Source organism: Sebastes fasciatus, chromosome 17, assembly GCF_043250625.1.
Source record: "Sebastes fasciatus isolate fSebFas1 chromosome 17, fSebFas1.pri, whole genome shotgun sequence".
Classification (NCBI taxonomy): domain Eukaryota; kingdom Metazoa; phylum Chordata; class Actinopteri; order Perciformes; family Sebastidae; genus Sebastes; species Sebastes fasciatus.
In genome coordinates this window covers 24,689,685-24,713,721 of record NC_133811.1, presented here as the reverse complement: position 1 = coordinate 24,713,721, position 24,037 = coordinate 24,689,685, and the positions used below count along the sequence as shown (strand labels likewise).

The 24,037-nt window shown below is 40.8% G+C and overlaps 1 protein-coding gene and 1 long non-coding RNA gene across 4 annotated transcripts in view; one reads left to right on the top strand and one right to left on the bottom strand.

Moving 5' to 3' along the window:
• Window positions 1–22,752, bottom strand: part of LOC141755042 (uncharacterized) — a 39,611-nt gene extending 16,859 nt beyond the window's left edge. The window contains exons 1-3 of one of the 2 annotated variants that reach the window (XR_012590761.1): window positions 22,668–22,752; window positions 15,175–15,251; window positions 2,431–2,591 (exon numbers count right to left, since the gene is read on the bottom strand). This is a non-coding gene — a long non-coding RNA (uncharacterized LOC141755042). The remainder of the gene's footprint in view (window positions 1–2,430; window positions 2,592–15,174; window positions 15,252–22,667) is intronic. The other variant, XR_012590762.1, reaches the window with a different exon arrangement.
• Window positions 16–12,881, top strand: prdm1b (PR domain containing 1b, with ZNF domain). 2 transcript variants are annotated; one of them, XM_074614602.1, is made up of 7 exons: window positions 16–168; window positions 870–1,197; window positions 5,473–5,592; window positions 7,198–7,438; window positions 9,216–10,126; window positions 10,239–10,367; window positions 11,020–12,879. In XM_074614602.1, exons 2-7 carry the CDS (start codon window positions 1,027–1,029, stop codon window positions 11,590–11,592), a joined length of 2,145 nt encoding a protein of 714 aa, XP_074470703.1. In that variant the 5' UTR covers window positions 16–168; window positions 870–1,026; the 3' UTR covers window positions 11,593–12,879. The 2 variants fall into 2 exon arrangements, with proteins under 2 accessions (XP_074470703.1, XP_074470702.1); XM_074614601.1 differs by lacking the exons at window positions 16–168; window positions 870–1,197; window positions 5,473–5,592 and adding an exon at window positions 6,524–6,687 and having other exon boundaries at window positions 11,020–12,881.
• Window positions 22,753–24,037: the final 1,285 nt, after the last annotated feature.

Genomic DNA, 24,037 nt, shown 5'->3' with positions numbered 1-24,037 from the left:
TCATGAGTTTTCTGGGGACGGTGACAAGAGTGGCCACAGCGAAAGAGCAGGATAACCAAAGGATCTAACTGACAGGAACGACTGACACTGGAGAAAGAGGAGAGAGTATAAAGAGGGATGACATAGGCCAAAGAAATGAGGATCCTTCAGATGAATGAATGTGTGAAAGTAAGTCATATCTTCTTTTTGTTTTGCTGGCAAGGATAAGCTTGGATAGATAAAAGATGGATAAAAGGATACAGAATGAGCAGATAAAGGACAAGCTGACCTACTGGCCTCGTAGGAAACGGCTGGTTAAACTGATTGGGACGTTGGCCAAGTGTCAATGAACTTTGGTTCTTCATGAATGGAACCGGCTGCCTGAATAATGAATGGCTGCCAGAAGGCATTTTTAAATAGTGGAAAATAGTAGAGTACTTTAAATGGATTTCAAACAGTCATAGTCGACTTTGGATACCAAGATTACTTGTATCAAACTTCAGGTATTCTTTTAATGTTTGACTTGTAAAAATGAGTTGTTTTTCACTGTCAGTTTGTGTTGGGTAAAGAAGTTAAAGAAAGGCATTTTCTTTTAATTTAATTTATTTTTATATAGCGTCAGATCATAACAGAAGTTATCTCAAGACGCTTTTAGACCGTACTCTATAATCTAGAGACCCAACAAGAGATGCCACATGAGCATGCACTAATTACAACAGAGGCAAGAAAAAAACTCCTGTTGAACGAGTAGTGACCTTGGGGAGAAACCGTCTTTTGGTGGGCGGACAACTGCCTCTGTCCAAACATGTACTTTGCCTCAAACCTAATATGATACATTTCTGTTGCAATAAATTCTAATTTCAACACTCTCCTCTCTCTTCCTTTTCCAGATCTTGAGCTTTAACCAGCGCACCTAAGACAAGGGACCTACCCGACCAAACCAAAGTACTTATATACCAAAGCAACCTAAACCAAAACAGAACCAAACCAAACCAAAGCTCTAAAGCTTGCATCCATCACCTACAGTATATTCTATATATTGTCAAGATGAAGCTGGAAAGCACACCAGGAGACATGAGCGGCTGGAGGGAGGTGGAATTTGTCCTCAACTGCACCTACATCGTGCCAGACCAGGTGTCGGACCCCAGCTTCAGCCTGCCCAAGGCCATGACTTCCATCCCGCGCAACCTCACCTTCGAATACAGCGCAGACAATGAGGTAAGAGCGATCCTTCACATTGTTTTTACCCGTCGAGATAAAGAACGGCTTGAAACTTCTTATTAAATTTAAACCTCCTTTTGAGTTAGTTGCAATCCCGTACGACGTTCTTGAATGGTCAGTTTGGTCAGATTAAAGCGAAATATTAATTCTGTGTTACATAAATTTCTGTTGGGCCATCTGCATTGGGTTACTTGGAACAAAAGATCCGCTGACTAATGAGTTCTTCGCACATGCAGCAGAGTGCACAGCGTGTGTGTGCGTGTGTGTGTGTGTGTGTGTGTGCTGGACATGAGGCCACTGGCAGCTTGAGGTCAAGGGCCTTTCTATGTCTTCTGGTCATCTTAACTTCCATTATGTCACCCAGGGCCAGATCTAGCCCTTTTGGTGCCCTCGGCAAAATTTGGATTTGGACTTAACCCATATTTATTACCATAAATAACTGTATTTATTGCAATATAAATAAACAATTGGTCCCTGATATTGTTGGCATAAAAGGGTTTTACACTTTTATTAACAAATAAGTGTGGCTGGGCAGATGAAAAAGTGTGAGAAAGAGAGTTACTGGGTTGAAAAGTGTATTTCTTTCTTTCTTTCTTTATTTGTTAATTTGTTACCTCAATGCAGAAAATGAGGAAGAGCGCCCACCAGCATTTTTCAAAACTATTATTATTGTTTTATTTTTTAGAAGGCGACCAGCGCCCCCCCGAACGTGGCACCCTAAGTGACCGCCTATATGGCCTATGCCTTAAGCTGGCCCTGATGTCACCCTAATTTTGCAGCCATTGTGCAGCTTCTCTGCACTTCTGTGTAATAATAATGCACGCAGGACGTAAACATGTACATGTACACACAGAGTTAAGACGTCAGACATGAGCTTGGCTTCCAGCAGATGATCTTATTGCATCAAGACTTCCCGCCTCTCCTCTTTTTTTTTCTCCTTTAAAACCATGACTATCCTATTTACTTCCCGCGTCCTACTCCTACTCCCCTCCCACTCAGGTGAGTCAGGTAGAGTAAACACAATACCCACTGAGCTATTCCAGTCAGCCGACTGTTTGGCTCGCAGTGTGAAACAAAATCCAGTACAGTATATCTGCCCAGACATGTCTCTGCAAAGTGCTACAATCATGTCTCCAAGCGAGGTTTTAAAAGGGAATTTGTACCGTAACTAAAGAGAGAAACATTGTCTTAAAAAAAAGGAAGAGAGAAAGAAAGAGATGTCACACTCACTTGTTTTCTAGTCGCTCTTTACGCTCAAGACTGATGCTTGCGGTCGACTTCGCTGTCCCCTTCCTCTTTCTGTCTTGACCCAAGCGACACTTTCTGCCGTCGTTCCCCTTCTCTCTAGTTCTCAGAGTTCTTTCTTCCTCCTCTCTATGCAACGTTTACTGCTGTGGGAAGAGAAAAGCGTGCAAACAAAGGTGCTAAAAATCACTTTGACTGCGAATGTCAAATCCCCAGCTCTTGTTTGTCGGCTAACACGTCTCACAAACACTTCGCTCGCTCACACTTGATGCAGATAAGCTTGATTTTGCCACGTGCTCACACGCAGCAGCGCTAATGGGACATTTTACAATCATAATTGTAAAAAAAAAAGTTTATCTTATATCCACATCTGACAATTAGATGCATGTGTGCATATGTGAGTCAAACAGAGATCAGATAAGGCATGAGACTTGAAAACAAGCACGAGCGCACACTTTCACATGGTTACCAGTAATCTGCTTTGCTTCAACTGGCCCTTGACCATAGAGTGGTTTCCCTTCTTAAAGATGGTGTCATGTGAATCCTTCTCCTTAACTCGCTAAAGCTAGTGCTGGGAAATGAATTTTCCTACGACGACCATGAAACACAGCCACTCCTTTGTATAGGTTTGTGGGACGTGTGCATGCATGTAATTCCTGTAAGGCATAGTTCACACAGTTATCAGGAAAGGATTTTCCACACAGGTGAGTGTATGGTACACATGTTTCAGTTTCGCAGATGAGTCAAATCTAAAGAGTTTAGGGACTTTAGGAAAAGTTTAACCCAGTTAGGTTTAGGTAACAAAACTACTTAGTTAGGTTTAGGAAAAGATTGTTGTTTGGGTTAAAATAAGACCAGAAGTGGCGTAACTGAAGTACGGAAGTTACGTGACAATTAAATCAACTTTGACTTGTGGTTTCACACGGGACACGAACACCGGCCTACTGGGCGAAAGTCCTGTACAAACCCAACCACCCTGACCTCTTCCCTATGCGGCATTCACCGCTCTTTATACTTCTCGGATCACAATTACGTGGATTAAAAAAATATTTTCTGCTGACCATCACCAAAAAAAAGGGAAATTTGTGTCTGTACACAAATCAATACATCAAACTTTCGTGACTACTTGATGAAATGCTGTGTGACCATGGGCTGATAACTCGTAACTTCTTCACACCTTTTCTAAACCTCCTTTTCCTCCCGTTTTTTCATTCCGAAGCGTGCCAGGAAATGCAAAAAAGAAGGGTGGAGGGGGCACGTGGCAGATGGGGCGTTATAGCAACGGGTGCCAGTGAGCCGGGAGAGAGGCAGCGCAGGGGATGGATGGGGAGGGAGAAGCCGGGGAGGGTGTGTGTTGGTAGTGGGGGGGGGATTTAGGTTAAAACCAGATGATTAACTTTCGTTGGGGACAGGCAGGCGGCTTGTGCGCACGCCTTGGCTTCAACCTGGCAGGCGCAGAAGCTATTTCTAGAGGGTTAAGAAAAAGACCAGGGATTGAGGGGGGGGCAGGAGGAAAAGGAGGGCGTTCAGGAGTGTGATAGCGTGGGTCTATCTAAGAACGGCCATCCTCTTTTCTTCAACACCACCCTCCCCCCGCTCTACCCGCTTCCTCCCAACCTGGCCTGAACTGAGCGGTTAAGCAGCGGCGGCGGCCACAGCGATTCGTTAGTCACGCAACGCCAGCAAAGCACAATGTCCCTGTCACACCGGCTCATCGCATCCAGGAATCACCTCACTCGCCTCCGCGACACACACACACACACACACACACACACACACACACACACACACACCCTCAGTGACCTGTTGTTCTTCTAATTAACTGCTTTTACATAATTCACGAAAGCCAACTCCATCCCATCGTGATGTGATAAATAATTACACGGTGTTTGTCATTTTTGTTTATTTTTAAGGTTTTATCTTTACACATGAAGTCCCTTTTGAGGGTCAGTTTGAAATACAATCCCTCAATGGAAGGAAGAAAGAGTGTGTGTTTATGTATGGGGGGTGGGGAAGGATGGTAAGGAGGGGGGGGGGGGGAGGGGGGGGGGTATTTAAGGATTGAACACAAAGCTCCTCAAGACACGGAGGACATGGAGGCTGTGTGCGTACGCCACAGATGCTGCTGCCTGATGGTGTGTGCGTTGGTCCCAAGCCTGTGCACTGTTTATGAAAAGTGTGAATCATGTAGCTGTTCTGCACCTGCACACCTTGATATCGAGTTATTAAGTTTTTTCCCACGTTTTCTTAACCAACTCATTAAAAAAACAACCTCAAAAGGTGAGACATGACACAGTCACCTGCTTTGCTTCTTACCACACGCGTAACTGTATATCCTTAGGCTAAAGAAAATGTTTCGACACGCTTTGAAACACCTATTACAAGTAATCCAGCTATGGTCTATTCCAGGTAATACAGCTATGGTCTATTCCAGGTAATACAGCTATGGTCTATTCCAGGTAATACAGCTATGGTCTATTCCAGGTAATCCAGCCATGGCCATTCCAAGAAATACATCCATACGTAGAGCATTTTGCAATCAGGGCTCTTGGGCTTCGTCTCAACTTGTCTAAAGAGCAAACAGAGTCAACATTGTCTTTTAAATTGCTTTGTATGCTTTTGTCTTTGGTTTTTTAGAGTCTAGTACTGTCTTCACAAATGAGAAATCAGGTGACACTGCTCCCCCCCTCTCTCTCTCTCTCTCTCTCTCTCTCTCTCTCTCTGGTGCTTATGAGGACCTGCAGGTCAGAGATCAGTGGAGTAGGTCAGAGAAAGTGTAATTCTCTTCATACGATTAACTCGTTAGCGTTGAAAGTGTGTCACCTCGTGGGTTTTAACCTGGATCGGGAGCTGTCTCGGTCAACGTGACATTTCAGCTCACGCAAACAAACTGCTGGACATAAAAGTGTTGCAATATATTGTATGTATAGATTTATAGAAATGTAAACTATTGTGTGCTTTTTTGACCTGAGAGATTTCAACATGGGACTCTAATAAATCTAATGATGAAATTGGTTTATGTTTCAGGTGATGGGCGTGTTCAGCAAAGAATACATCCCTCAGGGGACTCGCTTTGGCCCTCTGCAAGGAGTCATCTACACCAAAGACAACGTTCCCAAGCAGGCCAACAGGAAATACTTTTGGAGGGTAAGGGGAAACGCACACACACACACATATACATGCGTGTAACCCAGTGTGGTCAAACATGGGAAAGTCTCAAATCTAAATGTAAGAAAAGGAGTTGAGGAGCCACTAGGGACGTGTTTTCTTCTTCCTCTGTTATTCATAAAAAAAAAGAGACATCCGTTGCTCAGAAGTTTCAGTCTAGGTCCGTACGTCAATCAGGAAACAAAAATTGCTTTCACACACATTACAGCTGCGTAGAGGGGTTTTGGTCAAACTTTTAGAGGAAGTCATGGACGTAACAATGGATTCACTCTCACGCAGTCATCGCAGCCTTACCGTCACATAAAGGAAGGGGCTATTGTCCAACATGCACGCAACACACACACTCAGATCAATCCCTATCTTTCCTCCCCCATTCAAACTTCAAGTCCTACGTTTCTTTTCTCTCTCTCTCTCTCTCTCTCACATCCAGAAGTAGCTTATGTCATTTAGGAATTTTTTCTATTCTGCTGAGTCAATCCTCATAAGGACTTTTCGCAGTCATCCTCCGTGTTTTCCTTCCGGCTCTGTTTTCCTGTAAACCTGTGCAAGGGGTGCCGCAGAGGTGCAATAGTGAAAGTCTGACGCTCTCTGGGAGTGTTTTTGTTGTCGATCTTGTGACACAGGTGGAGGAGGGAGGGGGAGAGGGTGCGGAAGTGCTGCCAAAGGCATGCCTGCCTGTCAGTGTGTGTGCGTGTGTGACAGGCAGGTGCTGGCAGGCAGCCACCAATTACATCTTATTTGTTTTCATTAGCCGATGCATTCTTGATTTCCATTGAAAGACAGGATCATAATTAAGTGTAGCGCTGCCATGTATTTCAGAAACTAAATTACAAAACAGGAATGATAATAATGCTTGAAGAAGTGAGAAAGAGAAAATGAGGAAAGAGGGAGAGTGAGAGAGAGAGACAGCCCCTGTGGTGAGAGGCCGACCACGCCTCCATGCCTCACCGCCGCTACTAATACAGGCACACACACTGAGGACACACAGAGCACAGCTGTAGAGTGTAGCAGAGCAGAGGAGCAAACATATACTGTAACTGATAACTGAAGGATATTTAACTGTACATGGCAGAGGTGATTATTCTGACTTTTTTCTTTATAATCTTAATTTATTTAAATTATTTTATTTATTTTTTTATTTGCACTATATCGATTTTTTGATATTTTTATGTGGATTTTATTCAATTTTGTATTTATTTAAATTATAAGAAATAGATTTCTTTTGATGATTTTATGTGGATTTCATTTTATCTAAATTATTTAAATGTATTCTATTTTTTTATTCATTTAAATTATATAAATGTTTTGATGATTTCATGTGGATATTATTTTGTTTAAATTATTAAATTTGTTTTTTTTAATTAATTTAAATTCTGTAGATATTTTGATTAATTTTAATGAGCAATTTTTTTTTATTCTTTCAAGAATTCATGGGCCAACAGATGGTCAAACAATATAATCAATGTGACCATTTACCATATGAAATATTAAACCATTTAATATACAAGTAATACTCATGTTGCACACACATCAAGAGTTCTGTGTTCATGTTTTAATCCCATATTCTCTCCTCTTCTTCTGCAGATTTACAGCGGCGGTCAGCTTCAAAACTTCGTCGACGGCTATGACGTTCACAGGAGCAACTGGATGCGCTACGTCAACCCGGCCCGCTCTGTGGCCGAGCAGAACCTGGTGGCGTGCCAGAACGGCCGGGACATCTACTTCTACACCATCCGCCCGGTTGAGCCCAACCAGGAGCTGCTAGTGTGGTACAGCCAGGAGTTTGCCCAGCGGCTCTGCGGCCAGCAGGCCGACATCAAACAAAGTGAGTGTTCAGCGAGGAGGGGGAGCTTTTCAAGGTTTTAGTATCAGGATGTGGTGGTCGTCTACACTGACAAGATGTGACAAATATCTTGAGGCACAGGAAGGAATGATTTAAAGAGAAGAAGTGAAAGACTGATGACACACGCACAATGTCATTTTTACTGACGAAATGACAGATTTAGATCCGTGGCCATGACTAAACACATAGCTGAAAGTCTGCTTCATGAGATGATATCTCTCTTATCAGCAAAATGATATCTCCTCAAAATGAATAAAGACACATTATTCTTCCTTCCTGTGAGTAAGACCTGATATTATCTTTTACCAACAGTAAAGATGCTATTTCTTCATGTCTGGTTTACCGTAGAGAGACAAATATGTATGCAAGATCATGGGGACACACACAGAGACCAAACAAATCTCAGTATTTCATGACGGTGTGGTAAATGACGTGGGATTTTAAGGAGAGTCTAAGGGGGAGTAATGCCTGGTCAAAGTACCTTTATGAGTCATCTGTTTTCAGCTATTAGTAGAACGGCAAGTCATCCTCCTGAATGATTGTGTGTTGCCATAACGTCTGATGACTAACACCAACTGGATACACCAGATGCGTTGCCATTCATCTTCGTGACTAATGCTAAGGCGGTATAATTGTGTCGTTTTATCAAATTATAGGATCTTAAAAGCTTTCACCTGCCTTTCAAGGTCAGGTATGTCCATTGTTTGACTCACGGGCATTTGATTTCCTGATATATTTATAGTGAAGGCAATCAAGTTTGGCAGCTCAGGTGCTGGTTGTTGAAGCTACCGGCAGCAGCGATTGATCGCACAAAGCCAGAGGATATTTTGAATCAGTTTGTGCTTTCAAAGGCATTACTGTGCATTTGTAACTTAGACAAAAGATTTTAACTGATTTTTTAGGTTGCAGCGGGAACAGTTTAAGTCATAGTCAAGTCAGCACACTGACACACTGACAGCTGTTGTTGCCTGTTGGGCTGCAGTTTGCCATGTTATAGTTGGAGCATATTGTTTTCTGGACAATATTTGTCATTGTTTTGTGTTGTTAAATGATTTCGAGTAATAAATATATACATATGTTTGCATAGAGCAAGCATATTTGACCACTCCCATGTTGATAAGAGTATTAAATACTTGACAAATCTTCATTTAAGGTACATTTTTTGAACAGATAAAAACTGTGAGATTAATTTGCGAATAATCACGATTTACTACAGACAATCATGCGATTAAATATTTGAATTGATTGACAGTTAATAGGCTAAACCATGCAAAAACACTGGCACAGCCCTTTAACTGACCCTGAATGCAGTTCACGTAATGAACACAGAATGACATGACACATGAAACAGCAGTTGACATACAGTAATGGTGACAAATTCTCAAAAAACAGAAGGAAAAAAGGAAGAGATGTTTCGCATTATCTCAGGGGAGTACGACAGCCATACCCAGAAAAGGTTTCGCAAATGAAACTCGCCGTACAACTGTGACAAGACACGTGGACTCCCACACGCCTCACCACTGACTTCTTCTCCCCACATCAAAAACACTACTGAGATTGACAAACAGAAACCTATACTGCATGATTTACACACCCAGTCAGACTCAAACTACTATCATTTACCATAAGAGGGAGTGCCTTCTGTAGGCGGATGTGTGTGAAGCATTTAGACTTGAACTCACTTTAACTAGATATTATATCTTTTTTTCCCCCTCATCAAACTCAAACAATACTCAATATTTATTTCATTTATTTACAGAATACATCAGTTCAGATGAAGACCACGAGTCGGAGTACACCAAACAGCACCTACCTCAGCAGACGTGGCTCACAGAGAGAACAAAGGAGGGAGTGAAAGAGGAGAGGGATGAAGATGGAGAGGAGAAGATCGACGTGGAGGTGTTGGAAAGAGACACTCCACCTGACACACCCGACGACCAGATCATGGACTTCAGCAAAAAAGTTGAGAAGGAGGAGAGCGACGGAGAGCCACAAGACCGTCCTTACCCTCAGTCCGAACACAGAGAGCCCAGCCTGGGCTTAAATCACCCGTACTTGCATAAACCCCATCCTGCACTCCCGCCTCAGCACCGAAATCTCCCTCTTCACCTCCACGGCCTCTACAGGGAAGGCGTTTCATCTTACCCCCTCTACCCCCAGTCCAGACCCCTCCAGCCCAATTACCAACTCCTCCCTCCCTACGGTGCGCACTACCCTCGCCTCCTCCTCCCCTCGTACTCCCCTCCCTTTCCCGGAATGCTGCCTTCAAGAGGATCCCTCCAATACAGCAGCTACCTGGGCACCGATGGACTCCCTTACCCGCCCATCGCCCCACCTAATCTGCTGCCGGTGTCCCTACCCTACCCTCCGTCTTCACAGGGAGGTCTGAAAGAACTCAAACCAAATCTGTCGCCACCACGAGGCGCCCCGGCCACCCCGGAGCTCTCCCCTCTCCCAAAACCCGAAGGTCAGCATCAGTCGACCGAGCAGTCTCCCTCCGGTTTCGAGGAAGCCATGAATCTGAGCCTGGCTACGATCAAGAGCAAAACGGCGACGCGCAACGGCCCCGGCCACAAATCGCTGCCCTACCCGCTGCAGAAGCAGAACGGGAAGATCAAGTATGAATGTAACATCTGCACAAAGACTTTCGGACAGCTGTCGAACCTCAAGGTAACAGCTTCAGTTCATCTCTCTCTTGTGCTTATAATTGAATTTAACATATTCCACTTTTTAGATGCCAGTTGATGTCAGTGCTCATTAGTTTTTTTCCATGTAATTGTAGGTCCATCTCCGAGTGCACAGTGGCGAGAGACCATTCCAGTGTAACCTATGTAAAAAGAGCTTCACTCAGCTGGCCCACCTCCAGAAACATCACCTGGTCCACACGGGGGAGAAACCACACGAATGTCAGGTATGTTGAAAATGTCAATCGATTGAAATATTATTATTATTGTTATTATGTCATTTAGCCTCCTTCGCGACAAGCTTGTATGACATTAGTACCAATGCATTCTGTAGATTTTGTAGTTTCATATGATACCAATATCTACACTCTAGCTTTAAAACTGAGCCCACTACGGCCTCCTAAAGATCTATAGCCCTAGTTGGAAATCATAATCTCTAGTGTTCTCCCTCTCTACAAACTTCTTACAAGCTGATCTCACCATGTCAAAGCAACAGTGTGAATGATTCACAAGGAAGCACACTGTATACACAATACATAAAAATGCTCCATGACACATAACTTTCTGGTAAGGTAGTGCCTGTTTAATTTTCAATGAGTCATTACCCACTTTGTTATATAATTGTTTAGCAGTGTGACTCCGTGGGTGTGAGTGTCGAGAGCGTGGCTAGAACAAAGAAAGAAAAGCAGTCCCTGTTGCTTAATGAAACACAACAGAACTGGAATAGCACGGTTAACCCTGATACTCCATGACATCCACATGACATCATACTGGGCTGCTCAGTTTTTCCACAATAACCCTAAACACAATCAAATTGTTTTCTTAAGGTGTTAATCATGCACGTGATTGTAGCTTAACCTGTCATTTCATGCTTTCCAGGTGTGTCACAAACGCTTCAGCAGCACCAGCAACTTGAAAACGCACCTGCGCCTCCACTCCGGGGAAAAGCCCTACCAGTGCAAGCTGTGCAACACCAAGTTCACCCAGTACATCCACCTCAAGCTGCACCGCCGCCTCCACAGCAGCCGCGACCGGCCCTACCGCTGCCAGCACTGCGCCGGCGCCTTCTTCCACCGCTTCTCCCTGCGCATTCACCAGTGCAGCTGCTGCCCGGCCAACTCCAACGCGCTAGTCAACGTACACGTGAAGCAGATGGTGGAGCGGTTCGACGCCAGCCAGGAGGCCGACATGCTCACAGAGGTGGCGTCGGCGCCGCAGGTGGAGGAGGCAGCGGAGCGCTGGTTGGCTCGTACGTTGGAAGGCGAGGGGAAGGAGGACCAGAAGGAGGCCACAGTGCTGCTGAAGGCGCTGACGGCGGCTATTAACGCACCAGCGCCCATGGCCCAATCGGCGGTACCTAAGTCACACCACAGCCCTCCACTGGCCTATCAGGAGAGGGCCAGCGTCGTCCATCTCCACCAACGGGCAACAGTGAAGACAGAAGGACAGTGAGACTCAATTGAAAGAGGGGGGGAATATAAAAAGGACACACCATCAAACCAAGAAAACAGATGTCGCCAAATAAAACTCCCTTTATAGTCCATGAAGGGCGTTAAAGGGAAAATAAACTTTCATAATCCAATGAGCGCAGCACCAAAAGAAGAGCATTCCAAAGACTGAGCGAGGGTATTCAGTGATTGTACTTCCTCCCAGTTTAAAAAAATTAAAAAGGAGGAGGAGGTTGATAAGCTGTGAAGTATTTAAAAAACGTTTCACTCAGGTAGAGAAGTGTTTGCTTTTTATGTGCTTTAATTTATTACTTTTTTTAAAATTTGAGTTGTCTTTATTTATTTAGTTGTATAGTTTGTTTTTTCTGTTAGTGTTTTTTTTTTTGTCAACATTCCAAGGAGATTTGATTTCTTAGGAAAACCACAGACAGACTCAGGAACAATGACGCGGCACAAACGTGCGAATGAGTCTTCCCTGGTATTGTGCATTGTTTCGCTTTGTGTGACAGCGTGTTTGAGAAGCTTCTGGGGCGGACGAGTGGAAGTATATCCTGTATGAACAACAGGGCAAAATGATGAAACCACCTTCCTGCAAATATTTTATTTATTTATGATATTTTTTTTAAAAAAAGGGAAAAATCAGGTTTCTTGAAACTGAGTGTTAATGAGCGATTGCCAAAATTACAATCAAAGATCATGAATGTGTAGCACTGTTTTTGGATCAACTCAATCTTACATTAGAAGGGAGGAAAGAGGTTCAGAAAAAAAGCATTGTTCATCTTATTTTCTGGATTATTCTCTAACTTCTCACAGCTAATTTAGATATGAGAGTATCAAAGACAGGCTGTGCTGAACAAAACCAAATGCCACCAAAAGAAACAAAACTACAGATTCAATGTGATCACAGTATCACATGAAATATGTACACAAGATCTTCCTCTTATTCTGGATTCAAATGTTTCAGATATTTTCTTACATACAAAGCTTTACTGTAAATGTTTTGGAAAACAAAAACGAGCAGCACTGGAATAGAAATGCAACTAGATCTGCGTGGTTTTGGTTGTTCCCCACAACCAGCAGGCGGGTACTGTTTCTTGAAAACTGTACTACTGAGTCAGTGATGTACTTCTTTTTATCATTTTTGTAGTGTTATTTTCTTTTGTACGATACGTTTGTCTATGTAGTTTATTTTTGGAAACAGGCCATGAGATGTTGAGAATTTATATGTGAGAGACTATTTTGATGATACTTTTATATTGACATGATGTAGCATATTAAAAAATATTGTTTCTATATGTGCTGTGTTTTGCGTGTGTTTTCATAAGATTTGAATATATCACTCTGTATAATCACTAATCACCTTCATGAAGACCATGATGAGGCAGCTGCAAGTTATGCTCTCCCCGCACCCTCTCTACAGAACGGAAAATTCATTTATAAATTTATTTTTATGATGTGACAACGTGATGGTTAAAGGGCACATGTCATGAAAAACTCACTTTTTCGGTAATTGTGCTCACACATTTGGGTATCTAGAGCGCCTACCAAACCACAAACTGTGAAATAACACAACCCAGTCAGTTTTTTGTGGGCTGCCTAGATCAGAAAACACTTGATTTGATTTGGCTCCCCTTCCTATGTCACATGCAGGCTCATTAGAGACAATTACTGACAATCTCATATCAAAGCAGCCAGAAATGCACGCACGGGGAAATTATGACAAAACTCTCTTTCTTTGAACACAATAGAGTTAGGTGATATATAGCCCACGGTAGAAATGTGTCCACCGGTAGAGTTTTGGCAATATCTTCAAAGAGAATAGAAACACAGAGACAAAACTCTGGTGCTTTTTTTGACAACAGACGTTAGATGGTGCTGCGGTCGCGCTGCCACCATTTGGGACTGAAAACGCCAATGAGTCTGTGGCCATGGATGTATAAAGAGACGTAGGCAAATCAGAAAATATTTTTTTTGTAGGGAAATCAACTTCCCAGTACGAACACTTAAACAGCCCTCATTTAAATCATTTAGTCCTAATAGCCGAATCCAGATTTATTTTCCTCAACATAATGAATGTGCATCAGACCCACGGGACTGCACCGTCCTGCACACTCATATGACATATCCGGTTCTGCCAGCTTGCTGCTAGCTGTATGCAGCTTTAATAATGGATATCCTGGCTGTAATTCATCACTTTCATTATCTTATAATACACACATGGGCTGTTTGCTGTAAGCCTGTACCGTGGTTGATGTATTAACGTCTCTGTTCTCAAACAACCGGCTATCGACCAGTAGCTAGTAGTGCTAGTAGGATGACATAAACGCTATTTACTAACACGCAGGGCAAAAGCACAGGACACAACCTCTTATACATCCATGATCGACTTTGGGGGTTCTTGACATGAAAAAGTTTGAGATTGCTCTAAATATCTGTGCGCTAGATTTTTCTAACTTCCATTTATGTCCATCGCTCACATTATGCTCCTCTGGGAAGCAGCCGGGCAAAAGAGTTTAATAAATAAATACGCAAGTAAGTAAAAAGTTATAATAGTATGCATATTTATAATATTTTTATTGTTCAACAAAGGCCATTTCGGTAGAGACATTAAATATGACAATAGAATAGAAATGATTTTGTTTTACTTTTGTATGGCGTTTTGTAGGCGGACGTTTTACTGGCTTCCGGTAGTCGCTTTCAGTCCAAAATAGCGGAAGCGTAGCTCTGCTGCTGGGCGCTGATGTTGCAATGGAACGGCCAATTGGCTTTCACTTCTCATCAATATACGTTCTTTGATATCGTTTCCACCTCAGTCGCAATTCTTGCGTGATCTTGTGATTCTTGCGTGATCTTGTGATTCTTGCGTGATCTTGTGATTCTTGCGTGATCTTGTGATTCTTGCGTGATCGCGCAATATGCGATCTAGCGAATCCAGCTGCCTTGCAAGGTAACAGGATTTGGGCAGACATGGAGGAGGAGGAGTGAAGTTGCAAATGCAGAGCAGGAGGAGGCATCCCAACCAACCCAAGATGAGAAAGATCTCTGGTTACATGATTACCAGACATTTGCACGCTGTCGTTTATTTTGTTTTGTCAGCTTTTTGAAATGATAGATGAGAAAATCCTGCAGGAAAAGTCAAGTCAAGTTTTTCTTTCGGCATACTCTAAAATACAAATTTGTGTGATTACTATATTGCTCTGACTGAAGTCAGGCTGGTATTTATTTGCACCTGTTAACCTTTAAACCTGTAACACTGAAATTGTTCTTCTCAGGAACCTTAAAGCCATATTGAAAGAATTCTAGTTATACTGTTTTAGGTCTTTTGTTCGTTTGCTTTTTTAAAAAGAAGAAATGAATCAAATGTGATGAAGTACGGTATGGTTATATTAAACCATGTCTTAATTGAATGTACAGAACAATTACTGAATCGTGATATTAAAGTTACATATACCGTGATAGAAGATTTTGGCCATATCGCCCACCGCTAGAACACAATAACTAAAAGTCAAAAGGCCAAAGTTACTGGGCTTGTATGTTGTAGGTGTGAACACAATGCATACGCCCTTGTGACATCCTGCTTACTAACCTTCTCTTACTGGTAATAAACTCTAGGAAGTCCCACGCTGCATTCCCCTGATAGGTTCACTTTTCAGGCTCTCTTTCCTAGAAAATACAGGAAATGAAACTAGTCTGTCACCAATGAAACTCAGAACATACTTACCTCACAGTTTTTATCTTTTAAAAAAAAGTGTGACAACAGATAGTCACTGTTACGGTCATGTAACTTTGCAGAGTTCAAAAGGAAGGGTGTACGAATTACCAATGCTGACAGTAATTACAGCAGGAGTTGAGTTGCGTCACCTTTTGAGTCTGATAATAGAACATTGATCAAAAGAACTGCTCAGAGGTCAGAAATCTTATTTGGTCGAAGTCACTGATTTTTGCCTCCAGAGCACCTTTTTCTCACACAAAACATTTGTGGATTTGAGACCTGAAAACAGTGCGAGGTATTTACGGGCACAGCAGGCATACCTAAACGAACATGAAACCCCAAAATATGATTCTAACTTGATCATTGGTGTGCCATGACGGTGAGACACACTTTCAATCTACAAATTCTACAACAAAATTACTGGTAGCATGGTTTGCTTGTTACAGTAATTCTCTCGCAGTCTCTCTCTCTCTCTCTCTTTCTGTGTCTTAACCACTTTCTTTTTTCTTTCTGCTGTGCAGTGACTACTCTATAGTGTTTCCTCTTGTGATTTGTGCTGCGGGGGAGAACCCTACAGCAAACACCTACACGCCACTGACCAGAATAAAGGCACCTCAGACCTTTAAAATGTGCAGTCAAACTGAAGTGGTGACAGGAAATCCTTCTGTGCTGGCAGACAGCCAACTGCACAGCCAGCTACACGTTTACCCTGCTGCGCAATTAAAGCTGAAGTAGAAGAGATTGGAGCAAATATGATTAAAAAAAGTTAGTTTTATAAAACGGTCACTATATCCTGACAGTAATACATTTCAAATTATAAAAAAAAAATCATGTGCCTCTGTGTCCTCCAATGTCCTCCGGTGTTCTCCGGTGTTCCTAATGGCATCTGCCAAGATTTCACAGACCGGAGGAAAACAAGCAGTCAGAGCTGACCTGGGGTCTGCTGTTCATCTTCTGTCTATGAGAGCCGGCTGTCAATCACTTGCGAACTCCGATAAAATGGTCAAATTAGGCAGCGCTGATCAAATGCGATTCAATATTCTGTTACTGTAATGCCTATTTCTCGCCTCAAATTTTTTCAGAATCATCTTGTAGTGTACTGTTTAGCTGTAACATGAGAAGGTTTGTGGGAATCCCAAGCACCGCTCACATGACCGGAGCACAGCCAATAGGAGCGCTCTCTCTCTCTGAAATGACCTGTGATTGGTCAAAGTCTTCCGTAACGGGCTAGATTTTTTTAAAGCCTGAAAACAGAGCCATGAGGAGGTGTACAAGTCTAGTGAACTCTCAGAACTCTTGAATTACAATATGCTGAAAGACTATTATGGAATTTTTTCCCAATGATGACAAAAATGTTGCCTACTGAAGCTTTAAATCTTCCCAGTTTACATCGTTATTAGACACAATTTCATCATTGTGACCAAATCCCATTACATCTTTAACCATTCACTCTTAATGGGTAATAGCCAATGTTAGCTTTGTCAGTTGGTTCAGTTATCTACCTAACAGTCACAGCGAGCAGTTACTGGGTGTGAATATACAGCGACAACTAATCTCTACGTAAGAAGAACAACTGTGGTGCAACCCGTTTCAGTGTAGTGATAAGTAAATAATAGGGCTGTCAAAGTTAACGCGTATTAATGCAAATTCATTTTAACGCCACTAATTTCTTTAATGCATTAACGCAACTTGCGATTTTTAGGTTGTAGCGGGCTCAGTTTTAAAGTTAGAGTGAAGATACTGGTATCATATGAAACTAGAAAACATAAGGAATCCATTGTACGTGTCGTACTAGCTTGTCGCGAAAGAGCCTAAATAACGCTCAAAACCTGCGAGGAAAAACTGGCATGACCATTTTTAAAGGGGTCCCTTTACCTCTGAGCTCAAGATATGTGAATGTAAATGGGTTCTATGGGTACCCACGAGTCTCCCCTTTACAGACATGCCCACTTTATGATAATCACATGCAGTTTGGGGCAAGTCATAGTCAAGTCAGCACACTGACACACTGACAGCTGTTGTTGCCTGTTGGGCTGCAGTTTGCCATGTTATGATTTGAGCATATTCTTTATGCTAAATGCAGTACCTGTGAGGGTTTCTGGATCAATATATGTCATTGTTTTGTGTTGTTAATTGATTTCCAATAATAAATATATACACACATTTGCATAAAGCAGCACATTTGTACACTCCCATGTTGAGTATTACATACTTGACAAATCTCCCTTTAAGGTACATTTTGAACAGATACAAAATTAATTTGCGATTAATCGTCATTAACTATGGACAATCATGTGATTAATCGTGATTCAAAATTGTAATCGACTGACAGCCCTACTTTGAACCTTAGTCTGTACAGAATACATTGCCCCTAGTATATACTGTACAACCTAGCAGAGAAATACACTCAATCAACTAATGTAAATTAGCAAAAAGGCTAACATATAGTTTAGGAAAGATCAAAATTGGACAAAACCAAATTAATTATAAACATTGTCAGTTGTTTAACAGCATTGTCATTGACAGCACTGTTGGTTGCCTGGTTGAGAAGACAGAGCTCATGTGAAGCAGACATCCTGTTTATAATTTCTTTGAAAAACAGACACTCTATAGTTCCCCTCTGCCGCTGGCCAACTGAACAGCAGACTCAATTCACGAATCACAACAGGACATCCTTTACCTTGCCTGCACACCATGAAAAACACCATGATTGTGCAATGGTGTTAGGTTGCAGCATGCCTCAGTAAAGTTACAGTGAATCAAGTGAATGTAAAAACATATTCTAAGTTATCTCTTCAAGAGTTTATGATCAAGTCACTGGAAAAGTGATGTGAACTTCAGCATGCACCATGCTGCCCATCTAGTGTTTACATACAAGGAAGTTGTGTTGAGTACACATTAGGCCTACAGCGGATGAAAATTCCCAGGGAAGTCATTACCTCAGATTGTGTCATGCATCTAACTTGCATATCTTCTCCTGAAACTAGATAGATCTGATTTCCAGGGGAGAATAGATGCAAACTTTCCAGTTTCTCTGGGGTAAATGTACCCTGGAGGTCATTAGTAGATCCCTTACAGCAGTGGTCTCAAACTCAATTTACCTGGGGGCCGCTGGAGGCAGAGTCTGGGTGAGGCTGGGCCGCATCAGGTATTCCACAAAAAAAGCTTTGTTAAAAAAAACAACAATCTTCTCAAACGTCATTATTAACAGTTCTTTAACTTGAATGGGTTCTTCTGAACATGAACTGTCCTGAACATGAATGGAACATTGAAGAACATGAACGGTTCTTCTGAACATGGCCTCTATTGCGTCTCCCACTTTTCCTGAAATTGTCTGTGCTCGTCACCAACCTTTCTCTTCACTGCAGGCTTTGAAAAAGACATGATTGGGGCTGTGTAACAAGATATATATTCATTCCACTTGGTGTCACTCCGCAATAAAGTTGTGCCTGCTGTGTTTGTGTTGCTCTGCAATTACACCACCAAACCGCTAGTTGGCGGCGGCGTCTCTATGAGTTTCCTTCTTCTTCTTGTACTACAAACAGAAACTGAGCGGAGTTGGAGCTAATAACTGTTGAACCACAGAACTTTTACTGACATTACTGCAACGCCGAAAAGAGAAAATATATCTGAGTGGATTTGTGTGAACAAACATTGAAAAGATGGAGGCAGAGAGAAGTAGAACTTGGTCCTGGCCGCTCAGCATCGCTGAGAGACTGGACCAATCACAGCTGTTGCGGTCTGCGTCGCCGCGACGTGTAGTTACATTTCTGGAGAGGTGCACGTCAGGCTACGGCGTCGATTCAACGCAGAAGTATAAATCAAGCTTTAATCAAGCTTATGCGATGTTACACGGGCGCCGCCACAGTTGTTGTGAAATGTTTCTCTGCTTGCATCAAGCCCGGCCGATTGCCCGTCCCCGGGAGCCATATACCCCACTGTGATTGGTAGGTTCGTTCAGCTCGGGCTCGCGCAACAAAGGGACCTTCCACGGCAAACTGCCGTTCACATAAAACTCGCGGGTTGAGGGCGCCTGGTTAGCTCAGTTGGTAAAACGGGCGCCCATGTAACAAGACTTGGTCCTGACCGCGGCGGCCCGGGTTCGAATCCGGCCTGTGGCCCTTTCCGCATCCACTCTCTCTCTCCCCCCTTTCCAAGACTCTATCCACTGTCCTGTCAATAAAAATGAAAAAATGCCCCCAAAAAAAACTTTATAAAAAACTTTATAAAAAAAAAAAAAATTTGCGGGCCGCACTAACATTGAACTTTCATATCAAGGTGGGGGCCACAAAATATCGTCTTGCGGGCCGCAATTGGCCCGCGGGCCGCGAGTTTGAGACCCCTGCCTTACAGGAATCATCATCCACTTTACAGCTCAATGACAACTGGAGTCATTTCCTTTCCTTTCGGCATTCCAAAGAACGGTTTATCTTCGCGACAATACATGGTCACAGAGATCTTCAAGTCTTACTCACGCTGCTTTCATCCTTTGAGTATGTCATCATACCAGTCTAGCCAATCTGTAATGCTTTCACATTTACTTCCAAGAAGCCAACAACTGTGGAGGACGGAACCTGCCAAAATAAAAAAATAAATGAATAAATAAATAAATGACTCTAAGAATAAATAAATGTTATGAAATGTAGCAAAAATATTATTCAAAATAAATTTAGTCATTAATTAATCGATAAAACGTGACATAAATTGATATTTCTGTTTTAATTTGCTTATTTATTTATTAATCTTTGTATCTTTATCAAGATAAGGTCAACATTTTTATTCATTTTTGCATTTATATTTGTTTATATATTTATTTTATATTTATTTCTTTAATTTTGCATTTATTATATTTATTTTTAAATGTGTGTATTTATTTATGCACGATTTTCCCTTTGCATTTCATCCTTTATTTATTTCCCCAAACTTATTTATTTCTTAATTCTTTTCATTATTTTTTTTATTCTTTTATTATTATTTTTTACACATTTCTTTTTACATTTCTTTATGCATTTCTGCTTCATTATGCAAATGAGGGGTCTGTCACTCAACGTGTGTCATAGGGTCAGAGCGTGGGTCAGAGTACATAGATTGACTATATGTTTATATATATAAATATATATGTGCTAAATTTAAAATTGCTACAATTAATGCAATTTATTTATGTATTGAGCCATTTATTTATTTATTCATTTATTTTTTATTTTGGCAGGTTCCGTCCTCCATAACCACCACCCCATGGAACATATTGTTCACCATCAAGATCCACCACTATTTTGCTGTTAACATATAACGGCTGCAAACAGCGCATCACTGATTCCGGTACGCGACCTGACTTACAACCTATAAAGAGGAGTGCACGAGCAGTTCGTCAGATTGATTTAGCGCAAATGCTGTTCACCAAATTCCGGACAGAGTAGTGTGTCACTGCCATCACGTTAGCAGGAAATGTACAAGCATTGTCCGGACAACATTAACAAGCCGGATCTGCCGCACGCTATATCCAATCCTTTTCTCAGGAATAATGATAATACTGAAATGATTCAGTGCATGAAAGGGACAGAGAGGGGGAGGAGAGGGACAAAGGGCAAAGAAAGGAAAGGAATGAGGAAATAAACTTTAAACTGCACGTCATTTGTGCTCAGGAAATTCACTGAAGTCAGCTTGTTATTTGCGATGCCAACTTTGATATAGAGTGCTCCAGGGGTGACGTATTTTTGTAGGCCAACCAGGAAGGTAGCATCGCCCTGGTTCCCTTGACAAAAAGACAGTGCTTTTTTTCTATTGGGTTTTGGATTGTTGCAGAAAATAAGCTGGTACCGGATCAGTAATCTGTATCAGCCGATAACACAAGTTCAGGTATCGGAATCAGTAACGGGAAGGAAAAAATGGTATAAGAACATCGCTTAATGGAATTCTAGGTAAAAGTAAAAAGTATTTATCAAATGACAAAATTCATATTCATTGCAGTTCCCATAGCAATAAACCAAGTTAATAAACAGCCAAGCCCTCTTACTTGGAAAAGACTATTCCCGCTTTATCTGTGATCTGTAATCCCTGAGCATCACATTACTTTCTGTTTAATTTCAACAGAATGGTTCCAGGATGATAATGTTAAATGGCAGGTGTGTGTGTGTGTGTTTTATGTGGGTGTGTGTGTATTGAGAGTGACAAAGACAGAGACTTCGCTCTGATGCCAACGTTCACTTTCAGTTTAAAGTTGTTTGATTACGTGCCTGTAATCGCATATCATCAGGGTTGACCCCTGCACCATTAACTCCAGATTCACCTCAGTGTTTGACTTTCGGTTGCAGTTATTTTTTTAGTCAATAGCAGTAAAGGCCACTTATATGGGTGTGGGGTCACTGAGTAATAGCACAAGTTTATGAAGCCGCAGCAATCAGCTACATGGGTCTAAAGGTTCAACATATAAAGATAATAAATATTGGTTTATATCGCCATATTTAGTCAGTTCACTGGAAAAGGAAAGAGGCTATGAAACAATATCGAGCAGTTCTCTGTACTCTGACTGCTTGAGAGTGAAATGTTTTGAAAAGTAAAAGTAGGACTTTTATTACAAAATATTTTATTATAAAAATTGTATTAAAAAAAAATTAAAGTATGTGACACCTAGTCCAACAATAGAGATTTACCACTATTATGATTGGCTACTGTTACAGCAATTTAAGTCTTAGCTATCAGCTTAAAGCTACCAGCTAAAAAAGAGTATTTAGTCATTTTTTTTCAAGAATGAATAGACGTGAACAAGGGCCCTAAAATACCAGCGGTACGATGGTACGACCCAATTGAGGGAAAAAAAATTAAATCTGAGATTACGAGAATAAAGTCATAAATTTACGAGAAAAAAGTCGTAGTATTATGAGAATAAAGTCATAATATTATAAAGCAGTAATTTTACGTGTTATTTTCTTTTTTTCTTGGAAAGTTCTGACTTTATTCTCGTAATATTACGACTTTTTTCTCCTAAAATTATGACTTTATTCTCGAAATCTCAGATTTTTTTCCCTCAATGTTGCCCTAATACTCTGTAGTACATTTGCTCTTTGGCCCTCACTGCATTAGACTTATATACTATATACTTAGACTACAAACTGTGTTACCTTCATCACAATGCTCAAATATTTGCAGCTCCAGACAGAATTATTATTTTATTTTTTTGGCCTAAAATGTCTCTTTAGATAGTAAAGGTTGCTGACCCCTGATCTAGCGGATGAATCGTGATACTGCACTCTAATCAAAAGAGACAGGTGTAACTTGAAGTTGCTGCTTTTGAGTTAGCTAATTTCACCATACTCTCATGCTTTAGGCTACTGCTCACAGAAAATGAGCCAGACAAAGTTGTCACTCACCTGGTGATAGCAATTTGCTTTCCTACGCCAAGACAAGAGTGTATTAATGAAATATTAAGTTGTTAAATGCCTGCTCATTTGGTTTTCCTTTTCTCCTTTGAGTTTTAATGGCATCTTATATGTGCATTACTGCCACCTATTGGACTGGAGTGTGGAGCAGTAGATTGGCAGGAAAAAAAACAACAACTAATTTCTATATATTATTCGTTTTACTCTAAAGTAATTAATTAGAAAGATTGCGTTCTTTCTATGATGTCTTTCCGAGCAGATTCCCCAATATCAGGTGTCTCTTAGCAACCTGCGGCTCCGGAGCCACATGCGTCTCTTTAGCTCCTCTCCAGTGGCTCCCTGTGGATTTTTAAAAATGGAAATGAATAACTGTTTTTTGTTTACATTTTCATTTTTATTTATCATTGTTGTAGGTCTATGGTACGACGGAGTATTAGGGCCACATTGAAGAAAAATAAATAAATCTGAGATTTCGAGAATAAAGTCATAATATTACGAGAAGAAAAAGTCGTAGTATTATGAGAATGAATTCATAATATTATAAAGTAGTAATTTAACGTGTTATTTTCTTTTTATGACTTTTGAAATTATGACTTTATTCTCGCAATATGACGACTTTTTTTCTTGTAAAGTTCTGACTTTATTCTCGTAATATTACGACTTTTTTTCTTGTAAAGTTCTGACTTTATTCTCGTAATATTACAACTTTTTTCTCATAAAATTATGATTTTATTCTTGTAATATTATGACTTTTTTCTTGTAAAGTTCTGACTTTATTCTCGTAATATTACAACTTTTTTTCTTGTAAAGTTCTGACTTTATTCTCGTAATATTATGACTTTTTTCTCGTAAAGTTCTGACTTTATTCTCGTAATATTATGACTTTTTTTTCACATAAAATTATGATTTTATTCTCGTAATATTATGACTTTTTTCTTGTAAAGTTCTGACTTTATTCTCGTAATATTATGACTTTTTTCTTGTAAAGTTCTGACTTTATTCTCATAATATTATGACTTTTTTCTCGTAAAGTTCTGACTTTATTCTCGTAATATTATGACTTTTTTTTCACATAAAATTATGATTTTATTCTCGTAATATTATGACTTTTTTCTTGTAAAGTTCTGACTTTATTCTCGTAATATTACAACTTTTTTTCTTGTAAAGTTCTGACTTTATTCTCGTAATATTATGACTTTTTTCTCGTAAAGTTCTGACTTTATTCTCGTAATATTATGACTTTTTTTTCACATAAAATTATGATTTTATTCTCGTAATATTATGACTTTTTTCTTGTAAAGTTCTGACTTTATTCTCGTAATATTATGACTTTTTCCTTGTAAAGTTCTGACTTTATTCTC

Bases quoted from the DNA above. Each gene is read 5' to 3' on its own strand.
- prdm1b (XM_074614602.1), top strand. From the start codon at position 1,027: ATGAAGCTGGAAAGCACACCAGGAGACATGAGCGGCTGGAGGGAGGTG. The intron at 7,439-9,215 runs GTGAGTGTTCAG...ATTTATTTACAG, and splicing joins GCAGGCCGACATCAAACAAA to AATACATCAGTTCAGATGAA. The intron at 10,368-11,019 runs GTATGTTGAAAA...CATGCTTTCCAG, and splicing joins AGAAACCACACGAATGTCAG to GTGTGTCACAAACGCTTCAG.